Genomic DNA, 26,422 nt, shown 5'->3' with positions numbered 1-26,422 from the left:
CCCTCCGCACTCCTCCAGTGCTCCGCATCCCATGCCTTCCAGTCAACGTCAGATTTCTTCCCTTGCTGCCTCCATTTCTTCAACAGCCATTCTTTTTATTTTAAAGAAACATTACATGTTTTTGTTTGACGATCACCAGCATTCCAAACATGGGAAATAAAATCCCGTAGCCCTAAAACAGCATCCACCAGCATGACTTGATCTTGTCCAGTCCTATCTGCCGCTCGCTGCACACGAATGTCCTTTCATGATTGTAATCCGCACAAATGCTATTTTGTGTCCTGAAATTTTTTACGTCACCTAATTTTGTAAGCCCGCCTGTGGATGGACTCAGCATCATTTCTTTATGAATGGCACTGCGGTTGTTTAACCAGGCCCTGATTGTTAGGCCTTTGGGTGTTTTCCAGTTCTTTGCTATGTATTCATTCATGATTTCACCCCCTCCTTTTGGGCCCGCCTCCTGCCAGCCTATAAAAACTGCCCTCTTAAAGGTCACTGCCATGGGTCTTCCCTCCAAACCTAGCAGCCTCTTCTCAATCCTTGACTGAGCCCTTGTCCTGACTTTAATGGAACTTGGCCTTATTAACCACCCTCACCGCCACCTACCAGCCCATCCATCAAACCGTTGGTGAAATTCCAGGCTCCCTTCATTGGCTTTTGTTTTTCTCTTTTTTAAATCTTCTTTCTTCCAAATACATGTTTACATTTTCATTGTAAAAGAATAAAACAACTAATACTTAGGTAATATAGAAAGTAAAAATACATTATATTTGAATGGAACTGAATTATGAATTCTATCATTCAAAAAGAATACAAAAGCACACCTATCTATATAAATTATGAAGCAGTATAATAAAACTAAACCCATATCATACCTACCTCACAACTCAAGAAATATAACACCATTGATTCCGTGGAACCTTCCTCTGTGGCCCTCTGTGGGTCATCCCACTAAGACACTCTGGCTTGGTTTATTTTATCATGCTCTGAATTAGTTTTAATCACCTGCAGTTTTGAAGGGGTAGTATCCAGCGGTTCTCAACCTGTGGGTCGCGACCCCTAAAAATACACCCTGCATATCAGATATTTACATTACGATTCATAACAGTAGCAAAATTACAGTTATGAAGTAGCAACGAAAATAATTTTATGGTTGGGGGTCACCACAACATGAGGAACTGTATTAAAGGAGTCGAGGCATTAGGAAGGTTGAGAACCACTGAAGGACTGTTGTTTCTTTCCAATTCTGTGCCTTTAATTTATTGTTATTCTTTCCAGTTTGCTTCCAATTTTGCTAGGACCTCCAATATAATGTCAACTAGAAGCAGGAATAGCAGGCATCCTTGACTTGTTGAACATAAAATAAATGCTTCTAATGGTTTTTCGTAACGATGACTGCTACAGGTTTTTGGTACATGCTCTTTAATAGGCTAAGGACGTTTCTTTTTTATTTCTAGTTTAGTGTTAAATTTTACCAAATGCTTTTTCTACATCTGTTGAAATGATGTTATGGGTTTTCTTTTTTCATCTGTGAATGCTATAAATTACATTAATATTTTTATGTTAAACTTTCTTTGTATATCTGGGATAGAGTCAAATGGGGCATAATATAATATCTTTTTTTTTATAAAGTACTGAGTTTGTTTATATGTTGAACAAGGTATCAACATCTATGTTCATAAGTGATATTAACCTGCATTTTTTTCTCATACTATATTTGTCTGTTTTGGAATTAGAATTTTACTAACCTCACTGAATACGTTCAGAATGTTTTTCCTTCCTTAATCTCTAAGAAAAGGTGGCTTAAAATTGGAATTGATGCTTTCTTGAATATTTGGTAGATCATTCCTATACAACCTTCTGGGCCTGGTATCCTCTTTGTAGGAATAATGTAAATGACCTATTTAGATTGTGTTTCTGGCTGTGTGTAAGTGACCAGATGCCTGGACTAGGACCAGGTTATGTCTGTTCCCTGCATACTCATTAATAATGCCTCTTTTCACTTTCAAAGATCTCCTTGTTCAGATAATAAAATATGTGGTTTTTGTGTGTATTGGACGATATAGGTTTTTCTCTTTCTTCTTGAATTAGTTTTGGCAAATTATGTAATATTGTCTAGTTTGTCTGCTTCAAATTTATTGGCATAAAGTTGTTTGTAATTTTCTCATTTTAAAAACTCTCCTGTGCCAAACCGGTTTGGCTCGGTGGATAGAGCATCGGCCTGCGGACTGAGGGGTCCCGGGTTCGATTCCGGTCAAGGGCATGTACCTTGGTTGTGGGCACATCCCCAGTGGGGAGTGTGCAGGAGGCAGCTGATCGATGTTTCTTTCCCATCGATGTTTCTAACTATCTATCTCTCTCCCTTCCTCTCTGTAAAAAATCAATAAAATATATTTTTAAAAAAATAATAAAAAAAAATAAAAACTCTCCTGTGCCCTGGCCAGTGTGGCTCAGTTGGTTGGAGCGTAGTCCTGGGCACCAAAGGGTGGCAGATTGATTCCTGGTCAGGGCATATACCCAGGTTGCGGGTTTGATCCCCAGTCGGGGCGAGTATGGGAGGTACTGATATCTCTCACATCGATGTCTGCCTGCCCGTCTGTCTCTCTCCCTTCCTCTCTCTCTAAAATCAATTAAAAAACAGAAACTCGGGTGAAGATGAAAAACATACATACAAAACTCTGCTGTAGCTTTCAATATATCACTTTAAAACTCTCTAACATTGTTTATTTGCAACTTTTTTCTTTACCTTGATCAATATTACCTACGTATTTTCCATTTTTATTAGTCTTTTTTATGTACACATTTCACATTTGACTTTATTGACTCTCTCTACTGTTTATTTTTTATGTCATTAATTTTTGTTCATGTTTATTGTTTTCATCTTTCTACTTTCTTAGAATTTATTCTGCTGCTCTTTTTAAAAAAATTTCCTATTATCTATCTTTGATAGATAATCAGTTTTGAATCTTTTCTTTTCTAATATATGCACTTAAGGCTATATATTTCCTTGTAAGTGTTGTTAAAGTTGAATTCTGTAAGGCTTTTTTTTCTTTATTGAATATACATATCATAAAATGCATGTATCTTAAGTCTATAGTTTTATGAGTTTCGGCGAATGTAAACAACCATGCTCCAAGATATAGGATATTTCCATCAGCCCAGAAGGCTCCGTGGGGCCCGTGTTGGATCCATCTTCCCTTCGTCACCAGCTCATTAGTGTGAGGACTGTGAGAGGCCAGACGTTCATCTAAATGGAAGCATTCAGTATTCTCTTTAGAGGGCAGCTTCTTTCATCAGCGTGTACTGCGTATATTAGTTCATTTGCTCCTTTTTATCCCTGAGGTTATTCCATTATATGGATGGATATGCACTATTTGTTTATCCAGTCTCTGCTGATGTTTGTTTGGATTGTTTTCAGTGTTTGGCTACTATGAATAAAGCACCTATGAACATTCTTATACAAGTCTTCTGTGGACATAGTAAACTTTCATTTCTCTTGGGTAGTGGAAATTGAGAATGGAGATCATTCTCAATCTCAGAGAAAATGTGTTCATCAACAAAAAATTAAGGTCAATGGGGCGGGGGGGGGGGAAGGAGATATATGTACTACTATGTGTAATACTTTAAACAATAAAAAAAAATTAAAAGACATCCAACCTGTGTGGTTTAGTGGTTGAGCATCAACCTATGAACCTGGGGGTCACATTTCGATTCCCGGGCAGAGCACATGCCTGGGCTGTGGTCTCGATCCCCAGTAGGAGGGGCCGTGCAGGAGGCAGCTGATCAATGATTCTCTCTCATCATTGATGTTTCTCTCTCTCCCTCTCCCTTCCTCTCTGAAATAAAAAAAAGACTTGGACCGCCCTAGCTGGTTTGGCTCAGTGAATAGAGTGTTGGCCTACGGACTGAAGGGTCCCAGGTTCAATTCCGGTCAAGGGCACATGCCCGGGTTGTGGTCTCGATCCCCAGTGGGGTTGTGCAGGAGGCAGCCAATCAATGATTCTCTCTCATTATTGATGTTTCTAGCTCTCTCTCCCTCTCCCGTCCTCTCTGAAATTAATAAAAATATATTTTAAAAAAAGGCACTGGTATTACTTTTATACCATCCTAGTGACTTTGCTTTTTAAATGAATGGAAAATGATGTACAGTTTGTTTGTTTTTTTAATCCTACTGGAAGATATATTTTTATGAGAGAGAGAGAGAGAGAGAGAGAGAGAGAGAGAGAGAGAGACATGATGGTTGCCTGCTGTAGACACCCTGACTGGGGATTGAACCTGAAACCTAGGTATGTGTCCTGACTAGGAATTGAACCTGAAACTTTTTTGGTGGACAGGATTGATGCTCCAACCAACTGAACCGCCTGGCTACAGTGCAATGTACAACAAGTATGTCAAACTCGCGGCCCACAACGAATATTTTTGCAGCCCAGCCAATACAATGGTATGTAAGAAACGTTTTAATAAAAATGTCTTAATTTTTGTAACTTAATTACAATATCCTGTTATACATAATTATTAATAACGAACTACATCGTTCGCTAATGACCGATTACTATAATCGTGTTGCATTCATTTCCCTTATGCGCCTTACGGGCAGGCGCACCATTTCTCTCCACTAATAGTAGCAGCGAATATTTTAGCAGCCGATTGCCACGTCATTAGTCTTGTCCTGACTTGTTTGGTGTGTGCAACAGGAATTATTTCACTTTCGGAGAGCAAGAAAAATAGGTTTATTTGCGTTATGCTTATTAATTTGTGCAGTTATTCAGTGTCTGGTAAGTTGATGTTCAAGAAAAATATTAATTTTTATTAAAATGTTCTATTGTTTTATGGTAACGATTACTCATTTATTTCAGCCCTTTGTATTCAGCATGTCGCTATCAAAATAAACCTACATTTCTATGAAAATTGAAGCTTTTGTTTTTTTGCGGCCCACATAAACTTAAAACTTGTGTATTTGGCCCGTGTTAGCCTTTGAGTTTGACATGCTTGATGTACCGTTTTACTATGTGGCCACTGGTTGTTTTTGTTTTAAATGTTGGCCTTGTTTTTTCATACAGTTTTTCGGGAAAAAGGACTCAGATGCAAAGTCAGCTCCTGCTTCCCCTGTTCATGTTAGACACGGCCAGGGGTGTAGAGAGGGAGCTGTGGTTAGTGGTGCACCTGTGATTTCATTGCTTTCTTGTTTGGAATTGGAAAGGCGAGGTCTTCGTGTAGCTATCCAGTAAGTTTTATGATGTGGTATTTTCATTATTATTTAGTTCTAGTTCTTAAAAATGTTTACATTAAGATTTTTTTCTTTGAACTCTATGTTACTTGGAAGTGTGTTTTTAAATTTCCGTGTGTGGGATGATTTGTTGTTGTTTTTGATGATTTCTAACTTAGTTGCAATTTGGTTGCTTAATATAGTCTTTGTAATACTAATTTCTTGAAATGTTTTGTGACATGCTTTATGACCTAATGTGTAGTTAATTTGTATGCTTAAAAGAAAAGTGTATTCTCTAATACACACACACACACACACACACACTTATATATATTTACTTAACAAGCTTAATATATACGTACACACATAAATATATATAAATTTATAGATAATAGATCTCAAGCTTATTAATGGCATTGTTCAAATCTTCAAAATCCTTTCTGATTTTTGTCTGTTCAATCTACCAATTACTAAAAAAGATGTATTAAAACCTCCTACCCCAATAGTGGATTTACCAGTTTCTTCTTATAGTTTTGTCAAGTTTGGCTTTGTATTTCAGAACCTTTATTATTTAATATATACAGATTTAGAATTATTATATTATTCTAGCAAAAAATAAATTATTTTTTTTTCTGATTGTGACTACATCAAACTATAAAATTTTTGCACAGCAAAAGAATCCATGTACAAAACAAAAAGACAACCTACTGAATGGGAGAATATATTCACCAATGAGACATCCAATAAGAAGTTAATATGTATAAAGAATTCATACAACTCAATATAAAAAAAAAACACAAAAAAAAATCCAATGAAAAAATGGGCAGAGGGCCTGAATAGATACTTCTCCAAAGAGGACATACAGATGGCCGGTAGACATATGAAAAGATGCTCAACATCACTAATCATCAGAGAGATGCAAATTAAAACCACAGTGAGCTCTCACCTCACACCTGTCAGAATGCCTTTCATCAGTAAATCAGCAAACAACAAGTGTTGGCAAGGAAGTGAAGTTAAAGGGAACCCTTGTGCATTGTTGGTAGGAATGCAGACTGGTGTAGCACTGTGGAAAATAGTATGGCCCAGCTGGCGTGGCTCAGTGGTTGAGTGTAGATCTATGAACCAGGAGGTCACGGTTCGATTCTGGTCAGGGCACATGCCCGGGTTGCAGCTCGATCCCCAGTGGGGGGCATGCAGGAGGTAGCCCATCAATGATTCTCTCTCATCATTGATATTTCTATCTCTCTCTCTCCCTCTCCCTTCCTCTCTGAAATCAATACAAATATATATATACATATATATATATATATATTTTTTTTTTAAGAAAATAGTATGGAGGGTCCTCAAAAAATTATAAATGGAATTGCTTTATGTCCCAACAAAACCCAAAACACTAATTCAAAAGAATTTTCATTTCAGCGTTATTTACAATAGCCAAGATATGGAAGCAACTCAAGTGCCCATCAATACACAAGTACATGAGTGAATAAAAAAGCTATAAAGCACACACACATACACTGGGATATTACTCAGCCATAAAAAGTGAAGTCTTACCATTTGTGATAGTATGGGTGGACCTAGAGGGTATTATGCTCAGTGAAATAAGTCAGTCAGAGAAAGACAAATACCACATGATCTCACTTATTTATGTGTGGAATCTAAAGAACAAAATAAATGAACAAAACAAAAATAGAAACAGATTCGTCCTAGCCGGTTTAGCTCAGTAGATGGAGCGTCGGCCTGTGGACTGAAAGGTCCCGGGTTCGATTCCGGTCAAGGGCATGTACCTTGGTTGCGGGCACATTCCCAGTGGGGGGTGTGCAGGAGGCAGCTGATCGATGTTTCTCTCTCATCGATGTTTCTAACTCTCTATCCCTCTCTCTTCCTCTCTATAAAAAATCAATAAAATATGTTAAAAAAAATAGAAACAGATTCATAGATAGAGAGAACAGCTGATGGTTGCCAGAGGGGAGGGTGGTTGGGGGATGAGTGAAAAGGTGAAAAGAATAAGAAGTACAAATTGGTAGTTACAAAATAGTCACGGGGTGCAAAGTACAAGCATGGGGAATAGAGTAAATGATATTGTAATAACTATGTATGGTGCCAGTCGGGTACTGAAAATATCGGGGGGACACTTTATAAAGTAAACGATTGTCTCATTACTATTCTGTACACCTGAAGCTAATACAAACTAATATTGAATGTAAACTGCAATTGAAAAGTAAAAATTTAAAGAAGGAGTAACCATCCCTCTGAAATAAAATAAATTATTATTGTAGCCAATTTTCAGATCATCATACAGTGACTATTTCTTTTCATGCTTTTTGCCTCAGTGCCTATTTATCTCATGTTAATATTTGGTGTCAGCTTCCTTTCAGTTAGCATTCATTTAGCATCTGTTCCATCATTTAACTTTTAGCCTCTCTCTGTATTACTTTTTTTCTACCTCTGCTTTTAATGAAGCCTAGATTAGAAGTCAGTAGATCTGTATTCTAGTCTTGAAAGTGTCCCGGAGTCTTAGATTCTTAATTTTTCAATTGGGTGCAAGAATACATGCCTTGCACACCACCCTTCACCGTGTTGTGAGAATCAAGTGAGATAAGTTATGTGGAATCATTTTAAAAACTAAATTATCCTGCAAATTATTATTGTTCTAGCCATCTAACACTGAGTGTCCCCAAAGCTTGTTTAAAGCCATGGTGGTTAAGGGCTTAGTTGGTTGATAGAGCCATGTTTTTGCATTTGCAAATTCTGTTTCATAGGGTGGTTGTAAGATGTAAATGTATTAAAAGTACTAAATTATCTGGAGCATAGTAAGTGTTCAATAAAGAGTAACTCATTATTTTTATAATTATCATTATGATTATTGTGTTGCTATTGTTTTTACCCTGAATTCTAGATCCTCAATTTACCAGTGTGTGATCATAGGCAAATTTCTTAACCTCGCTAAGCCTCAACTTCTTCATTTTTGAAGCTAATAACTACTTCATAGTGTTGTTCTGAGAATAATGTAAAATAATGATAAAAAGAGCTTGGTACAGTCTCATGGTTTCCATAATCTTAGTTTTGAAGGTATCTTCTGCTATTAGAGTTCTAAATGTTGACACTTTTCTGACGCCCCAAATCATCTATAACCTCTTAGCTGAATTTGAAGCCCTTCTTTAAAATGTAGTTGAGTAGAACCACTTGGAAATTTTAGCATCAATATAAAGCATTTTATCCAAAGTTAAATTCTTCATCCTTTCTCCCCACCAGTCATTTCAACTTCTTGAGAACCTAAGTGTTTAAGTTAAGCCCTACCCTTAAGGAGCTCACCATCTCATAGAAGGCTGACTTTAAAACATGCCAGTGTAGAAATTCATACAAGGTGCTTCAGAAGACCCTAGAGAAGAAATGAACCCTGTAGGGAGGAGGGTGATCAAGTCAGGGAAAGCTTCCCAGACCAGGGAAAGCCATTTCCCCATTTCCACCACATATCCCAGAACCATCACCTGTCATTCTCCCAACACAAAAGACTGGGGTGCATAAAATTAGACAGATTTTTTCACTTCATAACTTCAAGAAGTGACTCAGGGATCCAGCGGCCTTACTTCTTACAGTGTCTGCGTCCTGAAAGTCCTTTATTAGCTTCTGCATCCTCCTCTCTCACAATGGAGAGCGTGAGGACTGTGCTTGGCCTCTCATGTCCAGGCCTGAAGAGACGGCATCGTTGCTGCTCGCAGTCCATCGGCCAGACCCAGGGGCATAGCCCCTACCTAACAGGGAATTGTCGTTTTTCTGTGCACCAGGAAGAGGCAAAGGGATTGGTGGGCTTCTAACCAGTCTTGGCCACAGCTGCCTCAGAGGCACCTTTGACATCAGCAACCCCTGGCATGTTCCTCTTGCTGCTCTGCTTGCAAAGGCCTAGGCCAGCGGTTCTCAACCTGTGGGTCGCGACCCCTTTGGTGGTCGAACGACCCTTTCACAGGGGTCTCCTAAGACCATCCTGCATATCAGATATTTACATTACGATTCATAACGGTAGCAACATTACAGTTATGAAGTAGCAACGAAAATAATTTTATGGTTGGGTCACAACATGAGGAAGGGCCAGAAGGTTGAGAACCACTGGCCTAGGCCATGAAGCAGAGGATCACCTCAGTAGTCCCATGTGTTCAATCCCCGCTTGATGAGACCCTCAACTTTTTTCTGCCATCTTGTTCCCTTTAATAATACTTCCAAGAGGGGGGGGATGAGGACACATTTCTAATACCTTAACTAATAAAAATAAAAAAATAAAAATAAATAAAAAATAAATAAATAAAAATTGTAGAAGGCCACAGGAAAAAAAAAAGAAAATACTTCCAAGTCAAGAAAAAATTGTGGTGGCACCTAGATCAGTGCTTGGCACACAGTAGATATACAATAAGTATTAAAATTTTTTTTAAAATTTATTTTAGAGAGACAGACAGACAGACAGACATTGACTTGTTCCACTTATTTATGCATGGTTGATTCTTGTATGTGCCCTGATCAAGGATCAAATCTGCAACCTTGAGGTATCAGTACGATTCTCTAACCAATTGAGCTATAAGTATTTTTAAATGTATGAATCCTGTCAGCTCCAGGACTGACTTAGAGGTTATTTTGAAAGACTGTTAAACTCAGTACTTGGGTGGGCTGATAGAGGGAGAGAGGGAAGAGGGGAGGGAGGGTGGAGGAATCCTACACAATCAGGGATGGGAGCTTGCTTGTTGGTCACCTCTGAACTACCCCTGAAGGTAAGTAAGAACCACTCAGTGCTAGAAACTTTCCAGCATTTCTGCTTCCTCCCATAGAACCGGAAAGAAAATGTTAATGATTCCCTCTCATCACTGATGTTTCTCTCTCTCTCTTTCCCTTCCTCTCTGGAATCAATAAAAACATATTTTTTAAAAAAGCCCAGCCAGAGTAGCTCAGTGGTTGAGCGTTGACCTATGAACCAGGAGATCACGGTTCAATTCCTGGTTGGGGCACATACCAGGGTTGCAGGCTCGATACCCAGTATGGAGCATGCAGGAGGCAGACAATCAATGATTCCCTCTCATCATTGATGTTTCTATCTCTCCCTCTCCCTTCCTCTCTGGAATCAATAAAAATATATTTAAAAGAAAAGAAAAGAGCCCTGGGAGGTTTGGCTCAGTGGATAGAGCGTCAGCTGCGGACTGAAGGGTCCCGGGTTCGATTCTGGTCGAGGGCACATGCCTGGATTGTGGGCTTGATCCCCAGTGGGGGGCGTGCAGGAGGCAGCCGATCAATGATTATCTCTCATCATTGATGTTTCTCTCCCTCTATCCCTCTCCTTTCCTCTCTGAAATCAATAAAAATCTATTTAAAAAGAAAAGAGAAGAAAAGTTACAGGGCTGAGCAAAGGCCCCGAGGGACTGGAGCTGGAAGGGAGGACCTTAGCACTTACAGAAGCCAGCAGAGCATGATTGGGCACAGATTCTGATGGGTTCACACTCTAGCTTGGTGGCCTCTAGCAGTGGGGCCTTGGGCAAGTTACTTAATCTTTTTGTGCCAATTTTCTCATCTGTAATATAAAGATAATAATACCTCCCTCTTCTGGTTTTCAGATTAAGCAAGTTACTATAATAAAAAACATAGACCGATGACTGGCACAATGTGAGCGCTGTACACTTGCAGATACTGTTATCATTAGGGACAGAAAAGAAATGGTCGCTTGAAGTCCCAAATTGACGGACTGGAAGGGCCCTTAGAGGTGACCGTGTCTGATCCCTACTGAGCACCATGCGGCTGCTGTTCCTGGTGTCCAGCTGGATTCTCTTACTGCTCCTGGTTTTCGGCTCACAGTTTGGTTCTAAGCTACTTGGCAAAGTAGGTGGCATTTAGTTTAAGTGCCACATGCCCCAGTCCAGCTCTTGCCCCCTTGCCTGTTTTGCCCCAATCTGACTTTTCTTCCCCAGAGCACTTACACTTTCCCCACCACCCAGATCTCCACTCTGCCACCCCCTCACCATCCCACCTTAGTTTTCTTGGGTCTCTGTCCCATGGTCAGATTCTGCATGGCAGTGTCAACCAGCTAATCTGATAAATGGTTTCCTCTGAAAGTCCCAATTGCTGGTGCAAAGGTTGCTGCTTCATACAAAGGTGCATTATGACTGGGGCCCTTCTGGGGAATGTGCCCCACCCTTTGTGTCCTGGTATGTGGGAGGGAAAGAGAGCGCAGCATTCTACCTAGGAAGTGGGAGAGATTTAGGACATCAATCTCCCCTAAAAGAAGACAGGTCCTCTCTGAGCATCCATCCTGTTGGCTGGGGGGCAGATAAGGATACTGGCAGGGACATTTAATCAATAAACTTCTAGACATAGAGCTAGGGGCCTGAGTGGGTGGGGCAGGATATTATAATGGGTAAGACTTGTCCCTGCCTGCAAAGATTGAGGGAAATAAAAGCACACAGTTAGTAAGCATACAAATAAACTAGATCTCGAGCTAAAACAGAGACACATGAGAGTACCAACAGGGATGAGAGACTCATTCAGACTGGAAGTTTTGGATGATTCCATGGAGAGGTTGATGGTGGCCTGAGAACCGATACCTGAAGAGGATTTTATAAAAGTATATTGTGTTTTCTATGAATGCTAGAAAATCTACAAATATTAGAACACAGAAAGAAAGGAAAATAAGCCCTGGCCAGGTAGCTCAGTTGGTTAGAGCATCATCCCAAAACACCAGGGATGGGGAACGTCTGGCCCACAGGCCCTGTAAGGCCCACAAAATCATTTGGTCTGGCCATGCCAAGGCATTAGGGGTGAGTTAATTAACTGTTTGAGCAAATAGAGCAGGCTAATTTTTAAGTTGATAATTTTGTATGGTTCGAGAATGGTGTTATAAATAGCCAAATGGCCCTTGGCAGAAAAAAAGTTCCCCTTGCTTGCATACGCCAAGGTTGCGGTTCCATCCCTGGTCAGGGCACATACAAGAAGCAACCAGTGAATGCATAAATTAAGTGGAACAACAAATTGGTGTTTCTCTCTCTCATATATATATATATATATATATATATATATATATATATATGTATATATATATATATATATATAATTATTGATTTCAGAGACTAAGAGAGAGAGAGAGAGAGAGAGAGAGAGAGAGAGAGAGAGAGAGAGACGGAAACATCAATGATGAGAGAGAGTCATTGATCATGCCCCACTGGGGATCGAGCCTGCAACCTGGGCATATACCCTGACTGGGAATCAAACTGTGACCTCCTGGTTCATAGGTTCATGCTCAACCACTGAGCCATGCTACCCTGGCGCTCTCTCTCTCTCTCTCTCTCTCTCTCATCAATAAATAAAATTATAAGAAAAAAATAACGCACAGTCTCACAATTCAAAGAGACCTCTGTTATCTCTAGGTACTGCGATTATGGGTGATTTCTGTGTGCTATACATTTCTGTATTTTTTTAAAGAAAAATATTTTTATTGATTTTTTACAGAGAGGAAGGGAGAGGGATAGAAAGTTAGAAACATCGATGAGAGAGAAACATCGATCAGCTGCCTCCTGCACACCCCCCACTGGGGATGTGCCCGCAACCAAGGTACATGCCCTTGCCCAGAATCGAACCTGGGACCCTTGAGTCCGCAGGCTGACGCTCTATCCACTGAGCCAAACCGGTTCGGCCATTTCTGTATTTTTAAGTTTTCTGTTATTGAGTTGTACAATAAAAAGAATAAACATTTATAAAAACAAAATTCAAAACCCAAAGAGAACTCAGTGATAATATTTCAGTATATTGTCTTTGTAGTCTTTTTGCCACATGTAATTTTATCATTCTAGTTATACAATTATACATATATACCTGCTCTTTTCTTTCTTTTTTTTTTTCAGAGAGAGAAAGGGAGAGGGAGAGAGAGATAGAAAAGTCAATGATGAGAGAGAATCATCGATTGGCTGCCTCCTGCACGCCCCCCACTGGGGATCGAGCCCACAACCCGGGCATGTGCCCTTGACAGGAATCGAACCCGGGACTCTTCATTCCGCAGGCTGATGCTCTATTCACTGAGCCAAACCAGCTAGAGCTGTATACCTGCTCTTTTTAACTTCTCAGCATTTGCCCTGCTATTTATAAATGCTTCACAAGTATAACTGAATGGTTGTGGGATATAGTTCTATAGCCATTTCCCTTCTATTGGACTATAAGCTTGTTTTTAAATTTTTGCTGTTATAAGAGGGCATAACCCTTGTAAACATATATGCACCCAATATAGGAACACCTAAGTGTATAAATAACTCTTGGTGGACTTTAAGGGAGAGATGGGCAGCAATACAGTCATAGTAGGGTATTTTAACACCCCACTATCATCACTAGATAGATCTTTCAGACAAAAAAATCAACAAGGAAACAGCGACCTTAAATGAGACACTGGATCATATGGATTTAATTGATATTTATAGAACATTTCATTCCAAAGCAGAAGAATATACATTCTTCTCAAGTACACATGGAATATTCTCAAAGATAGACCACATGTTAGGACACAAAATAAGTCTTAACAAATTCAAAAAGATTGAAATCATACCAAGCATCTTCTTGGATTACAATGGCATGAAACTAGAAATCAACTACAATGAAAAAACAAAACAAAACTCAAATATACAAACAAACACATGGAGACTAAATAGCATGTTATTAAATAATAAATAGGTTACCAAGGAGACGAAGGAATAAATAAAAAATTACCTGGAAAAATGAAAATGAACACACAAAAACCCAAAATCTATGGGACACAGAGCAAGTAGTTCTGAGAGGGAAGTTCATAGCATTATTACAGGCCTACCTCAAGAAGCAAGAAAAATCTCAAATAAACAATCTAAACCTACACCTAAAAGAACTAAACAAAGAACAACAAGAAAAGCCGAGAGTAAGCAGAGGGAAGGAAATAATAAAGGTCAGAGTGGAAATAAATGACAGAGTCTTCAAAAACGATACAAAAGATCAATGAAACTAAGAGTTGGTTCTTTAAAGAGATAAACAAGATTGATGAACCTTTAGCCAGACTCACCAAGAAACAAGAGAGAGGACCCAAATAAATAAAATCAGAAATGAAAGAGACGAAGTAACAGCTGACATCACAGAAATACAAAGAATTGAACAACTAATTGCCAACAAATGGGACAACCTGAGGAAAATGGACAAATTCCTAGAAACATACAATCTTTCAAGACTGAATCAGGAAGAATCAGAAAACCTGAATAGACCAATAATAACTAATGAAATTGAAGCAGTAATGAAATAAAATACAATGAAATAAAAACTCCCAGCAAACAAAGTCCTGGACCAGATGGCTTTACAGGCAAACTTTATCAAACATTCAAAGAACTAACACCTATCCTCCTCAAACTATTCCAAAAAATTCTAAGAGGAGGGAAGACTTCCAAACTCTTTTTATGAGGCTGTCATTATCCTAATTTCAAAACCAGATACACACACTACAAAGAAAGAAAATTATAGGCCAATATCCCCGATGAACATAGGTGCTAAAATCCTCAACAAAATATTAGCAAACTGGATACAGCAATACATTAGAAAGATCATACACCATGATCAAGTGGGATTTATTCCAGGATGCAAGGATGATACCATATCCACAAATCAATAAATGTGATACATCACATAAACAAAATGAAAGATAAAAATCACTTGATCGCCGAGACCGGTTTGGCTCAGTGGATAGAGCGTCGGCCTGCGGATTGAAGGGTCCCGGGTTCGATTCCGGCTAAGGGCATGTGCCTGGGTTGCGGGCGCATCCCCAGTGGGAGATGTGCAGGAGGCAGCTGATCGATGTTTCTCTCTCATCGATGTTTCTGGCTCTCTATCTCTCTCTCCCTTCCTCTCTGTAAAAAATCAATAAAATACATTTAAAAAAAAAATCACTTGATCATCCCTGGCCAGTGTGGCTCAGTTGGTTGGGTATTTGTCCCATGCACCAGAGGGGTTGCCAGTTCAATTCTCTATCAGGGCACAAGCCCAGGTTATGGGCTCCATCTCTGGTAGGGGGCAGCTCCCACATCGATATTTCTCTCTCTCTCTCTCAAAATAAATTAAGAAATCACATGATTATATCAATAGATGCAGAAACAGCATTTGATAAAATACAACACCCGTTTATGATAAAACTCTCAGCAAGGCAGGAATAGAGTGATCATGCCTCAACATAATAAAGGCCATATATGAAAAACCTACAGCCAGTATCATACTCAATGGGCAAAACCTAAAAGCGTTTCCCTTAAGATTAGGAATAAGACAGGGATGTCTGCTTTCACCACTCTTATTCAACATAGTGCTGGCCACAGTGATCAGACAAGAAGAAATAAAAAGCATCCAAATTAGAAAGGGAGGAAGTAAAACTGTCATTACTTGCAGATGACATGATATTGTACATAGAAAACCCTGAAGACTCCACCAAAAATCTGCGAGATCTAGTAAATGAATTTTGCAAAGTAGCAGGATACAAAATTAATATCCAGAAATCGGTGGCATTTTAAAAAATATATTTTTAATTGATTTTTTTCCTTTTTTTTTTAGAGAGAGAGGAAGGGAGATGGGGAGAGAGAAACATCCATGGGAGAGCAAAACCTTGATCAGCTGCCTCCTGCATGCCCCCTACCGGGTATTGAGCCTGCAACCTGGGCATGTGCCTTGACCAGGAATCAAACTGGCAGTCTTTCGGTGCATGGGAAGATGTCCAGAAATCAGTGGCATTTTTATATACTAGTAAAATCCCAGAAAGGAACTAAGAAAACAATCCCATTTACTATTGGCAACAAAAAAATAAGATACCTAGGAATAAAGTTAAGCAAGGAGGTAGAAGACCTGTCCTCGGAAAACGAGAGGACATTGAAGAAAGACACAGAGGAAGCTACAAACAAGTGGAAGCATACACCAAGCCGAACTGTCTTCACAGTGGCTGTACCATTTTGCATTCCCACCAGCAATGATCGAAGGTTCCTGTTGCTCCACATCCTCACCAGCATTTGGTGTCAGTCTTCTGGATACTGGCCTTCTCATAGGTGTGTAGTGGCGTGTAATAATAGAAAAAACATATGTTGGTCTCTGTCCCCAGTTCCTGACACAAAGTCCTAAAACCCTTGTGATTTTCTAACCAATAAGAGCACAGGTAGCATCTTTGTTCTAATATTTGGTCTTTGACTCCAGTTCCGGAGACAGGGCCCTTGGAATTTCCTGGGTGATAGGAGTGTCTTTTGTTCTACTGAGGTGACTCTGAGTGGGATTCTGAATGGTTTCTGGACAGGGACTAGAAAGACTATGATTAGAAGCTTGGAATTTTCAGCCCCATCCCTCCATTCCATAGAAAAAGGAGAGGGGTTGGAAATGGAGTTGATAATTGATTATGCTTACATGAGGAAGCCTTCTAAAAATCCCAATAGTATAGGGTTTGGGGAGCTTCCAGGTGGGTGAGACACACCTGGTACCAAGAGGGGACGGACCCCAACTTCACGAAGACAGAAGTTCCTATACTAGAGACCCTTCCAGACCTTGCCCTATGAATCTCTTCATCTAGCTGCTCATCTGTGTCCTTTATCATATCCTTTAATAAACTGGTAGGCGTGTTTCCCTGAGTTCTCTGATCTTCTCTAGCAAATTAATCGAATCCAAAGGGGAGCAGTTCATGGGAACCTCAGATTTGTAGCCAAGTCAGGCAGAAGTTGTGGGTAAATTGGCATCTGGAGTGGGACTGAGCCCTTAACCTGTGGGATCTGACACTAGGTAGATAGTGTTAGAATTAGGTTAAATTGTAGGACACCCAGCTGGTGTTGCAGAATTGCTTAATGTGTGTGTGTGTGGAGGGACCCAGATCTCATGTCAGAAGTGTTGTGAATATGGTAGCGTGAGAGTAAAGGGGTAAGACATACAGGAGGAAGACTGAAGTTTTTCCTACACAAGTGGTATCTTATTTTTGTTTTAATTTGCAATTCCCTAATGGCATATGATGCTGAGTGTCTTTTGATAGTCTTATGTGCCATCTGAATAGCTTCTTTGATGAGGTAGATCTTCAGGACTTTTGCCCATTTTTAGATCAGATTATTAATTTTCATATTCTTGAGTTTTAAGAGTTCTTTGTATATTTTGGACAGTAGCCCTTTATCAGTTCTCTCTTTTGCAAATATTTTATCCCAGGCTGTAGTTTGTCTCCTCACTCTCTTGACGTTGTCTTTCGCAGAGCAGCAGTTTTTAATTTTAATGTAGTCCAGCTTATCACTTCTTTCTTTCATGGATCATGCCTTTGGCATTGTATCTACAAAATTATCACCATATCCAAGGCCATTTAGGTTTTCTCCTGTGTTATCTTCTAGGAGTTTTATAGTTTTACGATTTATATTTAAAGTCTATGACCTATTTTGAGTTAATTTCTGTGAAGGGTGTAAATTGGTGTCTAGATTCATTTTTTTACATGTGGATGTCCAGTTGGTCCAGCATCACTTATTGAAAGGAGTGTTTTTGCTCAATTGTATTCCTTTGCACCTTTGTCAAAGATCAGTTGGTTATATTTATGTGGATCTATTCCTGGGCTCTCTGTTTTGTTACATTGACCTATGTATCTATTCTTTCACAAGTACTATACTGTTTTGAAGTTGGGTAGTGTCAGGCTCTGACTTTGTTCCTCTCCTTCAATATTAAGTTGATTATTCTGGGTCATTTGTCTCTCCATATAAACTTGAGAATCAGTTTGTTGATATCCACAAAAGAAGTTACTGGGATTTTTATTGGTATTGTGTTGAATCTATAAATCAAGTTGGAAAGAACTGACATCTTGATAATATTGTGTCTTCCTATCCATGAACATGGAATATTTCTTTGCTTATGTGGTGCTTGTTTGTAATTTTCATTTAAAAAAAAAACACCTCATTGGAGGATATGGTTGTTTTCTGGTGGGTTTTTTTGTTTTTTGAGAGAGAGATTGGTTGCCTCCTGTACGTGCCCTGACCAGGGATCAAACCCGCAACCTAGGTATGTGCCATGATTAGGAATCAAACCCACAACCTTTTGGTATACAGGATAATACTCCAACCAACTGAGCCACAGGCCAGGACTGTTCATTTAGGTTTTTAAAAAATACCTTTCATCGGAGTTTTATAGTTTTTCTCATTTAGATCTTGTACATATTTCGTTAGATGTGTAACTATCTCATTGACGGGGGGTAGGGGGGTGGGCGGTTGCTAATGTAAATGGTAATTTCAAATTCCACTTGTTCTACCTGCTTGCATCTAGGAAAGTAATTGGTTTGGGTATATTAACCTTGTATCCTATAATTTTGCTATAATCGTGAGTTAGTTCCAAGATTTTTTTGGTTGATTCAAATTTTCTCTGTGAACAAATACCTTTTTGTTTCTTCCTTCCCAACCTGTATACCTTTTATTTCCTTTTCTTGTCTTATTGCACATTAGCTAGGACTTTCAGTACAATGTTGAAAATAGTGGTGAGAGGGGACATCCTTGCCTTGTTCCTGATCTTGGTGGGAAAACTTAAAGTTTCACACAATTAAGTATGATATTAGCTGTAGGTTTTTGATGGATGTTCTTTATCAAGTTGAGGAAGTTCCCCTTTATTTCTAGGTTGCTGAGATATATCATGAGTGGGTGTTGGATTTTGTCAAATGTTTTTTCTGTATCTACTGAATCATCGTGTGGTTTTCTTGTTTGGCCTATTGATGTGATGGATTACATGAATTAATTTTGAATGTTGAGCCAGCCTTACATACCTGGGATAAATCTCACTTGGTCATGTTGTATAATTTTTGTACATTGTTGGATTCAATTTGCTAATATTTTGTTGAAGATTTTTGCATCCATATTCATGAGAGATTAGGTCTGTACTTTTCTTACAATGTTTCTTCTGGGTTTGGTATTAGCATAATGCTGGCCTCAGAGAATAAGTTGGGAAGTACGCCTTCTCTTTTATCTTCTGAAAGAGATCATTAAAAAATTGGTATAATTTCTTCCTTAAATGCTTGGTAGAATTCACCAGTGAACCCATCTGAGCCTGGTGCTTTCTGTTTGGGAAGATTATTAATTATTGATTCAATTTCTGTAATATAGACCCATTCATATTGTTTATTTAAGAATAGATTTCTGGAGATGAGACTCCTTGTCAAGGGTTTGATTTTGTGTGTATGATTCTGAAAGTAGCACATGCTCATTGTTAAATAAATGAACTGTACAGAAATATACTAAGTATAGAAGTAAACGTTTCCCAACACTCCCTTACCCCAGACAGACTCTACAGAAGTGATCACTGTTAATTGTTTGCTGTGGATTTTTCTAGCCATTTTCTGTGTCTGATTTGAATATTTTTAAAGGTCTTGATATCTGTTGATATGTTGCCTTCCAAAAGACCTGTAATAAGGCATGATCATTTTTAATAGGAGTGAGATTTAAAATTTGTTTCATTTTTTCTAATTGTAGAAATATAGCATGTTATTACAGAAAATAAAGAACATTTGAAAAGAAAAATTTAAATCACTGATACTTCCACTATGTAGATGACTAATACTAATGTTTTAGAGTATTCCTCTCTGAGCATAAAACCGGAGTACGAATCACAGGTGTCATGTGACAAGCACAGAGTACCAGATCAAGAGATAGAACATGTCAGCGCCCTCCATCATACACTAATATTTTAATAAAGTAGGAATCATTTTTTCTGGCCAGGTTTTTTTTTTTATTGCTTAAAGTATTACAAAGAGTATTACATATGTCTCCTTCTTTTTCCCCTAGCCAGGGTTTTTTTTTTTTTTACTTGTGTTATTTTTTAACCATTTTTCTACTCATATTTTTTTTTCTGACTTAATATTGGGAGCATTTCTCCATATCTTTAATGTTCTGTGTACTCTTGGGGTGATTATCCAAATAAATGTAAATATCTGTATGCTACTCTGGCTTCCTTAGACTAGATTCCTAGAAGAACATGAATATTTTTAAAATGTTTGGTACTTATTGTCCAGTCGTCTTCCAGGAACCTACCAAATTTACACTGTTGAGGTTTAACTGAGAGGGAGTATGGGAGGAAATGAGAGAAAGAGAAAGCTAGGGGGTGCCCAGCGTGTGGTCATTGCTTATGGTGACTCTCGAGAAGTGACTATCTTTTTTTTAAAAAATATATTTTATTGATTTTTTACAGAGAGGAAGGGAAAGGGATAGATTGTTAGAAACATCGATGAGAGAGAAACACCAACCAGTTGCCTCCTGCACACTCCCCACTGGGGATGTGCCCTCAACAAAGGTACATGCCCTTGACCAGAATCGAACCCGGGACCCTTCAGTCCGCAGGCTGACGCTCTAGCCACTGAGCCAAACCGGTCAGGGCAGAAGTGACCATCTTGATGGCTGGTAACTCCTTCCAGCAGTTGGGGCCCTTAGTTTCATGGGTCCATGGCCTGAACATTCACTTATTCATTCAACAAATATTTATTCAGCACCTTCTCCTTGCCATGCATTGTTCTAGGCTGAAAATATTTATCTAGGGATAAGGCCAACTTTCTGCCTTGGGAATCTTACAAGCTCTGATGGGGAGTCAGACCATAAGCACAAAAACAAATGAGTGTGTAATAGAATATCTAACAGTGAAACAATGATGAGGAAAGATAAAGCAGGGTCTGAGTAGAGAGTGAATGCCTGGGCATGATGGTGCCATTTTAATTGGGCTGGTCAGGGAATGTCTTTCTGGGGTGATGACATTAGAGCTGAGGCCTGAAACAGGAGCTGTAGAAAAATCTAGAACAATAGTAATTCTCAGTTCTGGCTGGACATTAGGATCACCTGGGGGAGCTTTTTAAAAATCCCAGTGCCCAGCACACACTATAGGCCAATTGAATTAGAATCTCTGGAGATGGAACCCAGGCACCCATACTTTTTCAGTCCCTTGGGTGATTCCAATGTGCAACCAAGGTGGAGAACCAGTGATCCAGGGCAGCTCTGTCCAATAGAAATGCACATAGATCATTTTAAATATTCTTGTAGCTCCGTTTAAGAAGTAAAAAAGAAACAAATGACATTATTATTTTTTTAAGATGTTATATTGACTTCCAGAGAGAGAGGAAGGGAAAGGGAGAGATAGAGAAACACCCATACGAGAAGGGAACATCCATCGGCTGCTTCCGGCACGCACCCTCCCGGGGATGGAGCCTGACTGGGAATTGAACCAGCAACCTTTTAGTGCATGGGACGACACCCAACCAACTGAGCCACACTGGCCGGGGCAGATGACATTGATTTTAATAGCGCATTTAATTTTACCTAATACGTCTAAAATGTAATTTCATCATGTAATCAATATAAAAACTCCTAATGTGATATTCTGCATCTTTTGCACTAAGTCTTTGAGATCCAGTGTGTATTTTACATTCAGAGGCACATATGAATTCAGACTAACCAGGTATCAAGTGCTCAGTAGACACCTGTGGCCACCATATTGGTCAGCACAGCTATGGAGGAAGAGCACAGGAAACAGCAGGTAAAAGATGTTAAAACCTGATCTAATTCTTGAGGTTGAGGTACCACTAGGAGGCAAGTGTGGCTGGAGCGGAGTAAAAGAAGTTGGGCGTTGTAATAAATGAGGTCTAAGGGATAGTCAGGGCCTAGTATTTTGGCTTTTATTCTAAATGTGATGGAAGGCCATTGGGCACTTAGAAGGCAAGAAATGGTTTGCTCTAATTTATGTTTTTTAAAGACCTTTGGCTGCTGCATTGGAAACAGTCTGTGTGAAGGGCAGAGTGAAGCAGGGAGGTCCAGGAATAGAGAAATAGAGGCTTGGATTTGAGGGGTCACGGGGCAGATGCTGAAAAGTGTTTTGGTTCATGATAGATATTCCAAGGCAGAACCCATTGGAGTTGCTGATTGATTGGATGTGGGATGTGGGAGGAAAGAAAGGACTCAAAGATGACTCCAAGTTTTTGCCCTGAGTAGGCCCTGGCCGGGTAGCTCAGTTGGTTAGAGCCTCATAACAATACGCCAAGGTTAAGGGTTCGATCTCGGGTCAGGGCACATACAAGAAGCAACCAATGAATGCATAAATAAGTGGAACAACAAATCTCTCTCTCTTTATCTCTCTTTCTGTCTGTCCCTCCCTCCCTCTCTCTCTTTCTCTCATCAATAAATAAAAATTTAAGAAAAGATTTTTGCCCTGAGCAAATGATGGTGGAGCTTGGGGTTGGGGTAGAGGGTGGGAATAGGTTTGTGTGTGAAATAAGAGTTCATTTTAAGCATAAGCCAATCAAAATTGTATGTGTCCTCTAAAATCTAGATCATGTGGGTCAGCAAAGACCCAAGGGGGTGTGGAAAAAGTACAGGAAGTATTCAAGCAATGGAGATCCCATTTGTTAAAAATACATGTTGAGACAGGGCTAGGGTATGGAAAATAGGAGCAAAAACACACTGTACTAGATTACAGAGAACCTTAATGTCAGACTACGGAATTTGAAATTTATTTGATAGGCATGGGGTGAGATATTGAACATTTTTGAGCAATAACTAGTATGATCAGAGCTTAAATTTACATTGACAATGTAAATATGTTTAATAGCATGAAAAATGCTCAAGATAATTTTCACTAGAATTCTACCTATAATATGATTAGAGCCAAGTTGTGTGTTTTTTTTAATCTCATGTTTTAAAAAAATGGCTTGTGTACTAGAAAAAGAGATTATAAGGAACATTATCAAAATGTGTCATAGAGATGGTTTCAGTGGTTGGTAAGGCTATGAATAGGTTGGGGGTTTTTTTCTTTCTACTTTATATTTGCTATTTTTTTTAATTGAGCATAACTACTTTTATAATGAGAATAATTTTAGATTAAACTTAAATATGTGCAAGACTGGAGGGAGTACATTGGATAGAGAGAATGGAGGCAGGAATATAGGTTAGGGTCAGTGCAGTAGAAAGGGAAGGAGAGGATGAACTGGGGCAAGGGCCATGGGAGGGAGAAGGAAGTGGAAAGTATATTTTTTGCCTCCCAATTGGATATGTAAGGAAGCTTTAGCACAAACAAGTGTGGCGGTTAAGAGTATGGGCTCTGGAGCCAGGTTGCTGGGGTTTGAATCTGAACTTGGCCCCTTCCTTGGGCATATTACTCTAAGTTTTTTAAAAATCTATAAATGGGAATAATAATTGTACTTACCCCATAAGGTTGATCTAAGGAGTAACTGAGTGAATGCCTATTAACCACTTAGAACAGTGCTCAGCTCATAGAGGTGCTCAGTATATTAGCTATTATTCTAGTTACTCCCAGGAATCTGGCCTCAGCCGAAGGTGATACAGCATATATAATGGGGTGGAGTGGATAGACACAGGTTCCTAAAGCATTATCCCTAACAGTTTAATTTTTTATAATATATTTATACGTTATACATTTTTAAAAATCTGGTGCTCACTTCGGCAGCACATATACTAAAATTGGAACGATACAGAGATTAGCATGGCCCCTGCGCAAGGATGACACGCAAATTTGTGAAGCGTTCCATATTTTTAAAAAATAATAATAAATAAATAAAATAAAAAAACCTTAGTCAAGTTTTTTGAAAATAGATGAGCTGTCTCAGGTAGTGTGAGCTACCATCATTGAAGAAGTGCCAAGTGCTACAGGGATTGGGGGGGCGGGGGTTGCTGGTGTAGGACTGTGATTCCAGGCTAGTTCTCTCAGATGATGTACTGGGTTTTTTATGTAACTAAATTCTTTCCACTAAAGGTAATGTCCTTTATTCTGAGCCCTCTCTAAGGGCTTGGTGTTCAGGTAGTCTTTATTTTATGAAATACGTTATATATAGACTATAGGTTTTTTCCCTAATAACCTTACTTGGTAATAGCCTTACTTTTTGGTTTTTAGGTTTTGGGGGGAAATTTTATTGGTCTGTGAGGTGTAAGTTTCTGGGAACTAGGGTTGTGGGGAAAGTGAATAATTTGGTTAGGCTGAAGGAGGTACTTCTGAATCCACCCTGACCCTGAGCCTCTCTCATTTCAGGGCCCAGCCTAGACCCCACATCCAGCGAGTTGTGCTGCAAATGGGAGCGTTTAGATGGGGAAGTGGGTAAAGATGGGAATGGATCTGTACAGCCCTGTCACTACGGAGCTTGTACAGTTCTTTGAAGATACCCTCCTGGCAGGGAGCCAGTCATTTTTAGGGACAGCTGCCCGGGGGCCCTAAGCCTCACATATTCTGCATTCAGATTGGCAGGCGTATGCTGAAGGCTCCTGATGGGGAGCGCTGTGCTGCGGGCCAGGAGGATCTCTTCCTAAGAAGCGTATCGTCTGATATCTTTCATACACAGAAAGACAGTTTTGTTATAACTTCTCAGATCCTCAATTTCCTCATCTATAAAATAATAATAATGGTAATAATAATAATAATACCACCATCTAACAAGGGCAGAGATGCATCGCTCACTTCTTCCCTCACCTCCACCCAGAGCGAGGAAGAAGAATCAGACTCAGGGGCAGACGATGAGACCAAACCAGGAAGGATTGAGTTACCTTAAAGAGACAGAATGGCTCTGAGACCAATGAGGCCTGATTGTCACTGGACCGGGAAACTAACATATGTATCTACAAAGAAAGATCCAACAGCTCTGGATACTGTTAAAAAGAGGCAAGAGGTCACTGCGTGGCGTGGTAGCCTGGTGTGGCCTGGCGCTTTTCCTGCTGCGGAAAGAGTCGCCTCTCCTGGTCTGTGCCCCTGACACTGAGCACTGTGGCTGCCTCCCTTAGTTCCAGTCCCTCACCCAGCAAGTCCCCTTCTGATTCCCCTCTGGCTGCCCCTGGCGAAGGGCCTGTAGGAGAGCATGTGCTGGCCAGGGGCCCAGGGGCCTCTGTCCTGTCCACTCAGCAGCTGTGTCTCCCACTGTCTGTTCATACGTGGCTGTGAGATGCCCCGTGGTGTGGGGGGCCCTGGTTACCTTGAGTCTCCCCAGAAGTAGAGGCCCTCCTGGACATGCAGACAGGTCCTCTTTTGGAGCCTGAGGGGCTGAGGAGGTAGGCCCAAGCATGAGTATCCTTGGTGAGGCCATGACACCGTGAGGCCTTGGAGTCACCTCCCCAGGCAACGCCCCAGACCTCTTTTGGCTTGAGTTTCTCTAGTTCAGCTCCCAGTGTTCTTGTGAAGATGGAATTAGTGGAGGAGAAAGCATTTTCTAAAATGGTTAACATTATATACATGTAGGTGATGATCGCCATTTTCAAATGGGATCATGTGTGTATAAAGCCCTTTGAAAAATATAACTTGCCCTATGGTTTAGCCTTATTCTGTCGGAAGCCAAGAACCAGGGAGAATTGACAGTTAGGCTCAAGAAAAATAGCAGATTGGCCCCCCACCACACAGCCCCCTTTTAAGGGTTGAGTTGGTAGTAGTGCCAAGAAGAACTAAGATGGGAACTGAACCGTGCTGTGGTTCAACAGGTGGCCGCCGCTCTGTGACCCCAGCTAAGTTGGGCTGTTGTTGAGTGGTAACGAGGGCACTTGGGACCCTCCCTCAGGAACCCTCTGCAGAAAGCGGGTGAGTTTCCAGTTAAGCTCAAGGGCAGTGCACACCGTCACGTGACTCACTCTACACTGAAGTCAGGCTGTTGTTTCTCCAGCAGACTAAACTGAGCCCCCAACGAGCCCCAGCTGTTCTTGTTAGTGCCTGCTTAACAGGATAAGCGCCCAGCCTGTTTTGTCTTCCGGACGGAAAGTATAGTGTCAGTCACCGGTGACTGACTGGGCGCTTAACGTGTTAACCAGTTCTTGCTGATGACAGGCAACCCTGCCAAGAGCCCACCTGAGCGGGAGGCAGGTTGATGTTGCACATCTGGAGTAGCTCAGCGCTCCTCTCCAAGGTGGCATGCTCTACGTGACTTGGATATGCGTTTACATTTAGAAGTTCCTTGCGGGGTTAGAGGTGGGGTGGGGGTGGGGAAATGATAGTGTCACATTAGCTGTGCTGAGTACTGTTCTAAGGGTTTACCATGCGTTATTTATTTCTCACCCCAAAATTCCCTGTATGTAGATCCTAATTTACAGGTGAGGAACCTGAGGAACAGAAGGCTTTAATTGAACTGTCCAAGTATAGCTATTAGAAAGTAACAGAACGAGGATTTAAACCAGTCAGGAAGTCTGACTACAGAGTCAGACCTCTTTATTATCACTGTCATTGCACACCTAAGGCAGGACTTGTCAAGGTCACACA

At 40.1% G+C, this 26,422-nt stretch overlaps 1 protein-coding gene and 1 non-coding gene across 3 annotated transcripts in view; both read left to right on the top strand.

Moving 5' to 3' along the window:
• The window catches only part of CCND3 (cyclin D3), an 86,090-nt gene that overhangs the window by 30,574 nt on the left and 29,094 nt on the right, over positions 1-26,422 (top strand). Inside the window, exon 2 of one of the 2 annotated variants that reach the window (XM_023746307.1) lies at positions 4,335-4,441. The exons of the other annotated variant lie outside the window; for it this stretch is intronic. Coding sequence (XP_023602075.1) covers positions 4,340-4,441 — 102 coding nt within the window. The 5' untranslated portion in view covers positions 4,335-4,339. The remainder of the gene's footprint in view (positions 1-4,334; positions 4,442-26,422) is intronic. 2 annotated transcript variants of the gene reach the window in all.
• On the top strand, positions 23,629-23,732 carry LOC111823748. Its single transcript, XR_002826830.1, has one exon. It is a non-coding gene; the product is annotated as a U6 spliceosomal RNA (small nuclear RNA).

This window comes from Myotis lucifugus, unplaced genomic scaffold (assembly GCF_000147115.1).
Source record: "Myotis lucifugus unplaced genomic scaffold, Myoluc2.0 scaffold_653, whole genome shotgun sequence".
NCBI lineage: Eukaryota > Metazoa > Chordata > Mammalia > Chiroptera > Vespertilionidae > Myotis > Myotis lucifugus.
Note: the sequence above shows the minus strand (reverse complement) of the source record. Positions and strands in the feature narration are given on the sequence as shown.